The sequence below is a fragment of the Anser cygnoides genome, chromosome 4 (genome assembly GCF_040182565.1).
Source record: "Anser cygnoides isolate HZ-2024a breed goose chromosome 4, Taihu_goose_T2T_genome, whole genome shotgun sequence".
Taxonomy (NCBI): Eukaryota; Metazoa; Chordata; class Aves; order Anseriformes; family Anatidae; genus Anser; species Anser cygnoides.
Window position 1 is genome coordinate 32,014,991 of NC_089876.1, and position 13,087 is coordinate 32,028,077.

At 45.5% G+C, this 13,087-nt stretch overlaps 1 protein-coding gene and 1 long non-coding RNA gene across 3 annotated transcripts; one reads left to right on the forward strand and one right to left on the reverse strand.

Moving 5' to 3' along the window:
• Window positions 1-301: 301 nt before the first annotated feature.
• On the forward strand, window positions 302-4,187 carry LOC125184049 (uncharacterized). Its single transcript, XR_007167258.2, has 6 exons — window positions 302-442; window positions 2,095-2,220; window positions 2,518-2,588; window positions 3,030-3,071; window positions 3,185-3,281; window positions 3,950-4,187. It is a non-coding gene; the product is annotated as an uncharacterized lncRNA (long non-coding RNA).
• Window positions 4,188-5,066: 879 nt separating this feature from the next.
• Window positions 5,067-13,060, reverse strand: NUDT9 (nudix hydrolase 9). Of its 2 annotated transcripts, none has more exons than XM_048074457.2 (8): window positions 12,902-13,060; window positions 11,427-11,666; window positions 10,157-10,252; window positions 9,303-9,389; window positions 8,001-8,112; window positions 7,433-7,579; window positions 7,139-7,223; window positions 5,067-5,779 (listed from the first exon to the last, which is right to left on the reverse strand). In XM_048074457.2, exons 1-8 carry the CDS (start codon window positions 12,997-12,999, stop codon window positions 5,604-5,606), a joined length of 1,041 nt encoding a protein of 346 aa, XP_047930414.1. In that variant the 5' UTR covers window positions 13,000-13,060; the 3' UTR covers window positions 5,067-5,603. The 2 variants fall into 2 exon arrangements, with proteins under 2 accessions (XP_047930414.1, XP_047930415.1); XM_048074458.2 differs by lacking the exon at window positions 12,902-13,060 and adding an exon at window positions 12,702-12,850.
• Between the last annotated feature and the right edge of the window lie 27 nt (window positions 13,061-13,087).

The following is a 13,087-nucleotide window of genomic DNA, read 5'->3' on the forward strand; positions in this document are numbered from 1 at the left end:
TAGTTTTGAATCCCAGTAGCTTTGTGATGTCATGCCAAACACTTCACAAAGAACAGACACCCCAAGTGTCTGCTCTACACAGGAGACCCCAAATACTCTTCCTACAAAGGCAGACCCCAAACCACCCAACCCCCCCCCACCTGAATGATGGTACCCTCCCAACAAAAGCGAATGCCATTGCCCTTACAGTTTCCCCTGTAAGCCCGACCTGTCACCCACTGCACCTTCTGCGACGTCACCCAGCAGCCTGTACACATAAACCCAGATTAGATGTACAATGACACATGCACTGCGCTAATTCCTTTTGATAAAGAGCCTTTCTCTGGGACTTGACATCTCTTAGGACGAGGAACTTTTGACAGCCTTTTCTTCTGCCTGCCCGCAGCCTATTGCTTACTTGCTCTTTCTACAGCCATGAATCAGCCCACTTAGAGCGATCCAGGTGAGTTTGTTGCCCTTTTTAGGACAGGACAACACACAAGGGACTGTCCTGTTCTCCGCAGGCTAACCCACCAGTGCTGCGCTCCAGCCAAACGGTAGGAAAAGATGCAGCAAACCAGAATTCATCAGGACATACGGGAAAGAAAGGCCCTTAAACCACCCAAGCTACGTGGGGCAGACGACTAGACCCCAAGACCGGTACAGCCATGGAGATCTGAAGCACCTGGCACGTGAAGGAGCCAGCATCCCACCTGCTCCAGAGGTCTCCGTGATGCCACTGCTTCCACGTTCCCACTGTGGGGCACAGAGGAGGAGCACCTGCTGGCGTTCACATGGAGGGATGCTGCTCTCCCAGAGTGCTACACCAGTGAGATATTCAGCTCAGCTCACATCTGCTGCAAAGGGGGGAGCTCCACCAGTCCATCATTAACCTACAAATCATAAAAAACTCCATTAAGAATAAGGACCATAAATGACCACCTGTTTCACATGCCAGAAATAGCACCAACCAATAACAGTAACAGTGCAGTTAACTTAAAAATATCTTAACACTTATCACTTCATGTCTTCACAGTATGGTGAAGTAGGCAAAAGATTGTGAACCTCTGTGGACTTGATTGCTTCCATTTAGTTTTAATGAGCGTAAATTGAAATTAGAAGTATTTTCTCCCTCCACAAGCGAGTATCAGCAGTGAAATGTCATTCCCCTCCAGCTTAAGGCAACCTAATTTGAGATACAGGCACACACACACACACAGCGCCCTTCCAGCCACACTCCTTGTTCACACTTACCATTGCACAGTTTTATCCATCATGGTTGGTTACAAGCAACAAGGCACCAGGACGTTGCTACCCAACACAGGTTGGCTGCTTACTTTTTACTGACTTGGCAATCTGATTCTTCTTTTCCAGCTCCCTGTGCTGTACTGCTTGATACCAGAGATGTTTACATTAGGTTTAACTTTCAGTCTGCCTGTTTGGCCTGATGGCAAACACTAGAAAGAAAGAAATACAGGAAACAACCACCTCTGCTGCTGTTTCTGGCTCCAAGGTTCATGCCAAAAGATGCGGGGTCACAGTTCTCATTTTGTTGAACACTGACCAGCTTTACCTGATTGCATTCCCAAAAAACATGTGCATACTAGGAACCCCAGATTACACCTCTGCCTCCATGGCCTTGCATGCGTCCTAAAGGAAAACATATTAGAATTTCTGCACATTTTCTGCATGCATCTCAAGTGCATTTCTACTTGTACCTATCTGGGTTTTTTAGTCACTGCTAGTGATTTCCATACATGGGGACTTTCAAAGAAGTCAACAAATTACTTAACAAAAAGAACAAACTACACCAATAAAGAAAACCCACTAAAGAGCACAACAATTACTTTCTGCTCTTTCATCCCCATACTCTGGAACAAACTGCTCCACCACTATTGCAGGCAAAGAGCATGCTTGGTAACAAACCTTGAGTGAAACAGACAACAGCCATGTCTTTTGTAATAGACGCATCCATTGCCAAATCTGTCGATCCCCCAAGGATTAAATAAAAATCATAATATAAAGGTCATTTGCAAAATCTGGCGGCTTTATCAGGTGAAAAGTAATTAAACAGCCAGCAGGGTTCATGAGGATATGACACATGACACCTTCCAGATTCCTGATGTGTGCCACGCTACCCAGCAGCGTATATATAGATGCCGGCCATCCAGGCAGCGCTATCACCGCAGCCAGCCGACTTCTCCTGACCCGCTGACCAGCCGCTCAACATGCAACCCAAAGGTAGTACCGGGGCGAGCTCTTACACAACTGCCCTGCAGGACAGAAATCTGCTTGGGTATGGCTGCAAACTGTAGGGAAGGGAAGGGAACAGAAGGGAAAGTCCACGATGAGGGTGGGCAAGCGCTGGAATGGGTTGCCCAGACAGGTCACAGAGCCTCCGCCACAGGAGATGCTCAAAGCCCAGCTGGAGCAGCCCTGGACCAGCTGCTGCAGCCAACCCAGCCTGCGTGCGTGCTCCCTGCGCCTTCCCTTCTGCTGGAACTGGGGCGCTGCAACTCTGTGCCATCTGCTCCACAGGCGTCTCGCTCAAAATGAAGCTCCTCTTGCTGTCCTGCGTCGTGAGCATGGTCCTTGCTGTCGCCAACGCTGTAAGTACCGAACAAAGAAACAGGCGGGCGTCCAATGCGGGCAATCTCCATGTTGTCACTTGGAAATTGCAAGGTTTTTTAACCGATGGGAGAGCCTCAGAAATACCAATGGCTGGTGCAAGGCTGAACACATGTACTGTACTCCCATTCCAGACTTCTGGCTTAAGATCAAGTCCTCCTCAAACTTTAAAGCAAAAGAGAAATTGCAAGGTCACTCCCAGCCCATCAGTGGGGCCCCCCCCCAATTCCTTCGTCGCGCAGCTGACCATATTCCAGACACTGAAGAACAAGTTTCCTCTGCAGATCTTGGCTTTCTAACAGGATACACTTGAAAATAAACAACTGAGCACTTTGTTTAAAACAAACAAACAAAAAAACAAAGAGAAGTGTGTTTTTTCAAGTGTGTTTTGCTCTAACAAAAAGTTGTTTCTTCTTCTACAGCAAGACGACAGCGATAGCTCTGGTGGGGAGAGCACTGAGGCGGTAAGGCTTCTGTTTCTAAATTACTGGGTCTCACCAGTTGTAACATTCAGATTTAACCAGGCGGTTGGCCCTCACCTGGAAAACACTGACGCACAATGCCTTTCTTTTCACAGCCACAAACAGGACCCTTTTTCCGGCCCTTTCGTCCCTTTTTTCGCCCCTTCCTGAGAAGGCTCAGGGCTGCTCAGTCTTCCCGATTGCGAGCCTGAGGTAAGCAACCTATCTTGCTGTACAAAAAGCACATCTGCAGCCAGCTCTATCACGACATTTGCCTACTTCTCACTGTTAATATTTCAATTGTGCAAGAAATTTCATGGCCCAAGCAAGCATCAAGATCTAGCTATGAAGATACTTGAACAAGCATAAAGCAATGGTGCTCTCTACAACATACCGTCTACGATCAGGTACTCCAGCTGAAAATGGTCTAGCTGGAAATCTTTCTTGGGAACAAACGACTACCAAAAAACATATCCAAGCCCCCGTACCCCTGCCAGAATGGCCTGAAAACTGCTGAGGACAGGAAAATCATTAAGAATTTTTACTTCCACAAATAACACACTACCCTTGTGCAGTTTTTAAATCTCATCCAGCAGGATACTTTCAGTGATTTTCATTTCCTTCAGCACTGCACATTATCTTAAGCACTTCACAGAGAAGAAAGAATCATGCTACTTGGACTTGCCACACCATAACCAGCCGTATACCCAGCTGTCAGGAGCTGCCCAGCCACCTCCCGTCAACACAGAAACAGCCTCCTCTTGGGGCCATGGCTTCAAAAGACAATTACACTGCTAAGGGCTCAAATAAAACATTCATTAAGACGTTAAAACAATTAACTGCTCTTGGTTCTAACCTGCAATTCTCCTATTGCTCTGCAGGTGCCTACCTGGATAACCATGACTGTCTCCTGCAGGATGCTGCTGCTTCCAGATGATCTTCTGCTTTCCACATCTCCTTCATATCTTCTGTCACCAATGTGCTGAAAATGGAGGACCACCAACAACAGGGTCCCTGTTTCACACGCCCACTACTGAAGCTGGTGTGTGGCAAAGTGCATGGCTCTCAACCCTCCTCTGCTTAATTCCTAAATCTGAATAAATGCTGAGCATCAAATGACTAAGGTCTCTTCATCTCTTAATTATTTCTTGGGAAAAAGAAACACATCAACGTCACTTCAGCGACCCTGCTTGCAATGACCATGAGTAGGAAAGGAAGGGAACTCCTGAGGCTGGCTTTGCCTTTTGTCCATGCTGAGATTCACAGGCTCTCTCAGGTCTTTATCTGGCCCTACCAAATACTACCCAGCACTCTGTGCTTTTAAGGGCTTGTTTATCACAAACATTGCTGCTGAAGAAAACACCAGATTTTAACTACAATTTATGATAATGGTTTTTGTAAATGAAGTCTGTGGAAGTCTACACAGCAACAGAAACCACTGATGCTGTCTTATAACACTGCTGATGAACTGAAATGTATAGGAGTAAGTAGGGCAAGGATTGACAGGAAAACTAAAAGCTCTTACCTTCACTTTTTCCTCTGAAAGTTAACTAATATACTCTCATACTATTTCACAGCTAAGCTTGACTAAGCACAGGAAAAAATGGCAACCAATACATCTCCTGTTGTCAACAAATGCCTCAGAGGGCCCACGTGCGCCTCTTGACCAAAAGTTACACACATGACCTAAAGCATTAAATACAGCCAAAACATTTGGAAGATTACTCTCAAGGCCACACATCCCAATGATCCTGCGTATGGCACTGTCTCCCCAACAGCTGTACTGCCACGTGCAGTGTGAAGAGAAGAACGTCCGAATGTGATTTGCCCAAAAAAACAGTCAAGGTATACCCTCCAACAGTGATATTTTTAGATAGACACACTAGGACATTCTCATGTGAATACCATAGTGTTAACTAGAAAGTAACTAAAGGTGAAAACTCATCTCAAATAAGACTTTTATTCAGTGACTTTTCTAAGGAGAAACCACTCAGAAACTTCGCTTTTTTACATAGCTCTTTAATTCATCTTAGTAATTAATTCAGATTATCATCCTACAAGTCTCACAGGCCTGAAAGATCCATTCTCCTGATAAGAAATCAGTGCAAAAATACAGAGTTCAAGTGTAGCTCAGAACTACAATCAGTTAAATTCCCAATTATTTCATAAAACGCTGCAGATATGAAGAATGGCTGAAAACAAGTAAGACAAGAAAGAAGTTAACAGCTCCACATTAATCTCATTTTACACTTGAGAAATCCAACAAAGCCATTTTATATTTTCCAAAAGCCTCCATTACGGCACGTCTCATTGAAGCCAAAAGTTCTGGCAGATATTTAGCCAGAGCGTGACCCCACAACTGTAACACTGCATGCACTTGACACAGTCAATGTTATACATCACTTGCAATGCAACCTTGCTAATCCAGGGAAGAGTTTTTGCCAGCTGAACTTCAGCACTGAAAAGGACGTCATTTCAGTTTCAAGGCTGGGCAGCTGGTATTCCCCTCGTGTGGGAGTCTGTTCCGCATTTACATCACTCACGGCACTCAGGATCAGGATCCTCTTGCCAGTGGGCTCCCCGTTTCTCAGTCACAAGCTTAATGAAGTAGCTATGGTTGGCATACAGCTTGAGCTTCTCACTGATGTCAACCCACTTCACCATCCCAGCATCATCACCTGCTTCCAGAGGCAAGTTATCCATTGTCTCACCTGTTCACAAAACAAGCGTTAGGACATGCTGTTTTCTCCTACTTTCTCTTCTCACACCTGACCAGTTCTTCCTTTCCACAAGGCTCCCTCAAAGGCAGCAACCTTCAACTATTTCTCAGAGAGAAACCAATCAAGTAGCTCACTGAGTCTGTGCTAGAAAACTTTTCCAGACTTGAATTAAACATTTTTTCGGAAATTTGAGTGGCACAGCTACAACTCTTTATGGCCACTCCTAGGTTAACACCAGGAGTGTGACAAGTTACCAGAAATCATCACAACAGCGCAAGTTTAGCCAATCCCTCTGCATCAATTAAACGTTTAACATCTGATTGCTTACTTTCTCAGGTACTCAACAAAATAGGAACTGAATTCTGAAACTTACATATGCCTGCAATCCTGCCCCTCCCCTCCCCAAATTACTATTTTATCAAAGTCACCGAAGTAAAAAACATAACCAGTACTTAAATAAGGATGCAGAAAGGCTTTCTAGTTGCTCTGAAGTTGTTAAAAACCAAGCCAAGAAATGCTTATTAAAAAAAAGTATATTGGAAACAAAGACCAAAAGAACACCATGTTCATTTTTTTTCTGGGGGCTAATAAATCAAAAACCAGCAGCATATTAAATTTCACCACTGTTACCTCTTAACTACCCAAGAGTGAAAATATCACTGTATGACTTCTGTCTGTCTGATTTCCAGACAGAGAAAGCAGACCGATTCACGTCAAGAGGGGAAAGATGAGCATTCAGGATAACAGATCGATGCAAGAACTAGCAATGTATGCTCATTCCAATTAAATGATAGAAGGAATCTAAAGCACAACAATTGCTCTGGCAGAGTAACAAAGATAAAAGGTGTCAAGAGACAGCAAGTAAGACAACAAAGTCAAGAACGCAGTAAAGACCAGCCAGCAGCCAGAGGCAATGCACCTAAAGCAGGCACTGGTACTGACCGTGAAGAAACGAAAGCCAAGAGCCTTCCAACTCAGTCATTGAAATAGGAAATTAAACCAACTCAAGCTAAATACAGTGACCGGACAGTGACTGGCCTAGTGTTCAATCTATATAACAAATGCACATTCTGCGATTTGGAACTAGCTAACACAAAAATAAATTATTTTCAGGCAAATCCCTTATGTTCCTTAATTCAGGACTGAAAGAAATCCAAGGGGAACGACAACCAATACTGGCTGTGAATGAACATGACAAAAGATGGGAGACCCTCACACCCATTGCTTTCAGTTTAAGAATTAAACTCAACTTGCATTCTCTTCCACTTTCATGGCTCACCCCAGCCCCACGTACACAAAAACAACATCTACAGTAAAAAACCAGCAAAAAGCACAAGCAGCAATGCCTACCTGTTTCATCGTGATAGTTCACAGCCTCCGTCTCCATCCACGCGTTGTCGGTGTTACGAGGGTCATCCACATATCCTCTGTACACCTTACTCAGAGAACAATCACAAGAAGTTCAAAAAAAGGAGGCATCATTAAAAATCACCCACAGCCACTCTTACAGAGTATGCAATTGTCTCTTCCCTGTCTTATATCACAAAACCCTGAGCATCACAGCTTATTTCGATGACAGTGCATTTTTTCAACTCCTAACTAGGTGCAAGTTACCCCAAGGCTATCTCAAAAGACACAGCTTACCACAAAGTGCTCCTGGCTGAACAGCCTCTGCAGTTGCTTTTCCAAGCTTGCTTTTTCCTCAGGAGATTTCTGCAAGGAGTTCAAGGCCTCTTCCCCAAATTCTCGCTTCAGAGTAGCGCTGATCTTCTCCCCTGGGTCCACCATCCCCTGAGAGTGGAGGAAAAAAACACAACTGAGGAGCCTAAGACCTCCCTTGCTATCACTCTTTTACTGGTGCTTACGACATTACACCCATACAAATCACGCTCTGGTTATGTGAGAAATTCTACACTTATTTGTAAAAAGCAAGCAGACACATCCTTCAAAAACTACAACAGATGAAATTATACCTGCATTAAGCAAAGGACACCATCAAAATTAAATACAAGTACTGCCCTGTAATGCAGGAACAGCAGAAAGCCTATCAATTGACGCTTGGGAGGATAAAGACAAATTGTTTATAGAACCTTTCTCTTCCCCTCTACATCATGAGGTCATCCCCAAAAAGTAATTATACCACATGTATGCCAGTTATCTGCTTATGGACTTGCCAGAGAGATGTCCACCGTTTCCAGAGCTTTGCTCTTACCCCCGGGATGGCCCACTCCCCACAGTCTCTCCTCTTTATAGCTACGAACTGCAAGATGTTTTTGCCAGTAACTGCGTGAGCGATCTTATTGCCACTTCCATCCCTCTTCCACCTGCAGAAAACAACACATAAGGACATTTGTTGCTGCTGCTTCTTAGAAGGAAACCAAACAGCAGAGCTCCCACACAATGGCCTGTTGGAGGGCCAAGGCAGTGGATCAAGCACAGTTCTGGATCAAAGACAGACAAGAGCTGTCTGGGAAGATCTCGTCCCTCCATTTTTGCAGCTAGGTCCAGAACATTGGTATCTACTGTAACTCTCACTGTGAAACCTTTACGTCTAACTGTACTTCTACCTACCTGTAAGATAACGATAACTATACTTTCTGCTATGACAAAGTATAAATTCCAGCTGCAACACTTTCAAACCACCCACTCAGCACCAACAGAAGGCCTCAAACACCCACCACTGCACTCAGGAGTTAGAATAACTGCAGTAATTACAGCAAAAAACTACTTAAATAAAGACAAAAATCAAATCCGTGTTTGTTTTACTTCAAAGGAAAAAACCAGCAGCATCGGTAGCCTTCTGAAAAGGGCAAGAACTAAAAGGCAGTGGCGTGACTTTAACAATGGTTCTGTCTTCAATGCGGTGTTCCTTAGCTTGCAGTTTGGTACTTGCACCAGCTCCTCTGAAAGCTCTAGGTGTAATACACTTGACATGAAATCACACAGGCTCTGGAGGCAAAACCACCATTAAAGTAAAGCACACACTGACAAAACAGACTAAGCAAGCCCTCATCTCCTTCTCCTGCACACCAGGCCACCCCAGTGTTTCCTCCTGTGCAAAACCAGGCACACCACTTCATTCACAGCTGAGGCACCAAGACAAAACCCTGTTCCTGCAATTTATTATGCCTCAGCTATGGTCTTTTGGTGCATTATTCAGACAATAACAAAATGTCATATTATCTTTTAATTTTCACGTTTGTTACTGAAGAGCATTTGTACAGTGTATTTCTACTGAGTTACACTTTCTTGATCTTTAATTTGCCTTCTCAGCATTTCAGAAGCAATGGCTTATAATGAACAGCAAGTCCTAAGCATTTTCCAGGAACAAAGGCTAAAATACTTTTGTGTTCCACATATCTATACATCTCTCCATGCACATATACATACAGGCTTACAAAGAGCAACACACAAAAAGCCACCTGACATGTAATTGCTGGTTCCCAAATGCACAGAAAAAGATGTGAATGCTTTTGCTTTACTGCACGCCACCTTTCGGTCGCTTGTTCCTTACCTAGTCACAATGGGATCGGCGGCATGGTTTGGCCCCCAGCGCCCTAATAGTCCTCTGCCTGTGAGACCAGTCCTTCCCGTGGGATTTCTGAAAGATGCAGCACAGCACATTAAATAAGTGTATGGCCCCACGTGGAGCTTCAAGTGTTCTGCAAAAGCAGCTCTTAAGGAAGCTGCAATAACAAAGCTAAGGATAGCACCGTACATCCAGTGTCAGCAAAAGCTTTAAAGAATAAAGAGATTCTCTCCTTCATTATCTTTTTGTGTCTGACAGTACAGGCAAAGAACAAAATAGCTTTGTTATTTTCCAGATGACATATTCCTGATCAAGTTTTACTCTCATCACACAAATATCACCTGGTCTGGGAACCTAATCCAGTTTTCAGTTTACCAGATTACACATGCACGTAGCATTTAATTACAAAAAAATCCCAGAGGAAAAAAAAGAAATTAAATTCAGGTCTGATTACACATCTGTGCTACACGAGGATTTGTTAGTGGATCTCATCTACTCTGCCGTAGCGCACCTGAATGGTATAAAAAACTTCAGAGCACAACACGTGGTCCGATTGAGGGAGCAACTCCACCACACCCTACTATCAAAGGTGCTAATGACCTCCTCCTCCCAGGTTCCCACAGCCCAGTGTTGGGGCAGAACTGGCTAGCATTTCAGTGCCTCGCTGCCACAGCCTTCTTCCCAAAAGAACCTTCTGGCACTGAAGTATCGTTTCTTCTGTCTCTTGGGAGGACCCTCTTGATTTTATTCTAGCAGGTACCATCCACCTAAACTGATACAGACCCATAGGAGCTCTAAAACTACATCACTGAAATGAATATGCAAAGAAAATCACTCACCGGGGCCTCCCATTTTCAACCACATACAAGCCATTCCGACTCGTCCTCTCCACGTCTCCATCTCTCTCATTAAATTTGGGAGAAAAATTTTTATCACTGCAGAAAAGAGTAATTAGAAGCAAGTTAAAACCCAACACACCCCCTTTGCACCAGAAAAGGTTGGAGGCCAGCCACCCAATCTACAACACCCCTTTGGCTAATGGGCAGGTTTAGATGGAACTTAAAGTACAGGCCCTCCCTCTCCTGTGGGAAGCTATACAGTCTGAGCAATTACTGATGACTATCTCTGTATTTAAATCTTCAGCTACGCGTGGCACTCTAAAGCATTTAACGTTTTCTCCTCCTACAATTTCATTTAGAGGATGTTTCAAAGCTGTTCTTGTTCACGTTAGGGAGCATTAGATTTTATCCAGTGACAAAGCCAACAAACACTTTCCTAACTGAAGAGCAGCGAGCAGTTACATGCTAAAAGCAACCAACAACTTTGCAAAAGTTTACTGCCCATGCCCTGTGTGCACCTCTGAAAATTGAAGCACACGCTGGTAGGGTGGCCTACAGAAGCCTCCTTGCTGCTCCCCAAAGCAATTCCCCTCAAACCACCACAGGAGTCAACCTACTGACCAGCTTTTTCCTCACAATCCATTTGGGAAGCTACACTAAAAACCAACTCTGCATTTTCAAGCGTTACCAACACCTCCTACAAGAGCATCTGGCAGTAGGTAAGTGCATGCACCTAATCCCCTCACTAAGCAGCCTACGGCATTCCTCAAGAGGAGAACAGAGAACGTGTTCACAGAACCAATACACACATTCACAGAGCAGTCACCATCAGGCATTCAACTTGCTGCATTTCCTGAGTCAGAGCTCAGCTCCAGACCTCCAGATCTAACTAGATTCTTCTCATCTTGCATCCAATTACGCATGTACGTACTGAAAACTTTCTCCCAAGCTCTTATTCGCACTTATCAAAAATATTGGAAAATATGTATCAGTAAGGGTTCTGAGAATTTTACTTCTCTCACAACACACAACAGCTGTAGGAACAGTTGCCCATTATTGCAATTAACACTACTGCTTTACCTCAATCACCAGCTCACTAAAACCATGTGTCAAAGACATTCACAGCTGACCCAAACCATTCAGTCCCCCAGCCACCATCCCCAGGTCTTAGCCTGCAAAATCCCTCTAGCATCACGTGACACTTAACTCAGCCGATCAGTATTTCCTCCTGCCCAGTTCGAAAAAGCCAAGAGCCACACTTTCCACTCACTTGAGCTGAGGATCCGCCCACTTGGGTCCGGCCAAAACAGCCGCTGCAGTGTACTCCACAGGATTATAACCTTCCCACTGAGTCAGCCAGCCCACTTTGTCTTCAGGAACTTGGCTACGCTCAATGTGCGATCCAGGATATGGGGAGGTGAGAGCTTTGCTGTGGTAGAACTTGTTAACGTTACAACTGTTGAACATGTTAGTAGGGTGGAGATGGGACCAATGGGTTGCAGACAAGTTACTGAAAGAAAAAATAAATATCTTATTCCTGAACACGTAACGAGTAAGTATTAAGCCTGTTATTAAATCTCACATCTGAATATGAGACTAGAACAAGCAGAACAGCCTAGGCATTTTGCAAAATGACAGCTTTCAGCAATGCATTGCTGTTTCTTTCAGAAAGCTTGCAAACAGTCACTTGGGACCAACAGGTTCTGAGCTTTTCCTCCAGCTCTGTGAAGCACCAAGTATTTCACTGGACACATGAGGACTTTGCTGCACGAGAAGCTGAGAAGTGTCAGTGCCATTCTGGGCCGGGCAGTGCTGTGACCATTACTGATCTCCAAGGTACAGCTCAGGTGTTGACCAGGACCTGCAGCTGGGAGGCCTGCACTTGGGCATTTCATCAACAAACCAGCTCAGCTTTATGAGAGGCCTGCTCTCACAGCCAGCAGCAGAGCAGGGAAAACCAAATAGGAAATAATCCATAAGCCTTAGCAAAACAACCTTATGAGTTGCTCTGAGCAACACAGTTTTGTGTGACATAGCAGAGAGTAACATACACCTTGCTCTTCTATTTCTGGGAAGGCTTTGAGCATGCAACCAACTCAGTGAAAAGGAAAAACCTTGGTCTCCTGTAATTTTACTTTGCCATGGGTGTTGCGGAGCTGACATTCTGCAGTTGATAATTAAGTTTTAGGTTATAGTGGCTGATGTGCAGCTCTTAAAAATGCTACGCAGGTTAATTTCAGTGCACGAAGCAGCCTTCCTGTACTCATAATAATATGTTTATAAACTGTCCCCAAAATGCAGGGAAATATTCGAAGAGGCTCCAAGTACTGCAAGGGGCTACAGTCTTGCAAAGTGCTTAAAAAGGAAAATATTTACAAGCTCTCAGCAAGAAGCTTTGCGGTTTCGGTTAAGGAGTCGCGGCACATGAGGAAATCCATCTGCTCTGTAAAAGGGCGTGAGCTTTAGCAACCGCCCGTGCTGACTGCGTGAAGACGGGCAGCGAGCTTTTTGAGAAGAAAACCCCCAGTTTATATTACTTACTAACCCCATCGCTTCACCTCAGAGGGGCACAGGAGGCTGCACCAAGCGAACCTCTCCCAGAAGGGCCCCTCCAGCTCCCAGCCGCAGCCACGCCACCCGTGCGGGCGCCGGCCGCAGCGCTTCTGCCGAGCGCCCCCCTTCCCCCAGCAGCCCCGGGGGGCGGCCTGGCCCCTCGCGAACCCCACAGCCGGGTGCTGGCGGTACCTGCGGGGCCGCAGGGCGCAGCGGGCGGCCGGGGGGCCCAGCGCGGCGGCGAGCCCCAGCAGAGTGAGGGCCGGCGGCAGGCCGGGTCCCGGCAGCATCGGCAGCGAGCGCGGCCGCCCCTCCTCCCGGCACGGCTGTCCCTGGGGAGGGGCGGGGCTCTGCCGCCCCCTCCCTCAGTGCGCGGCC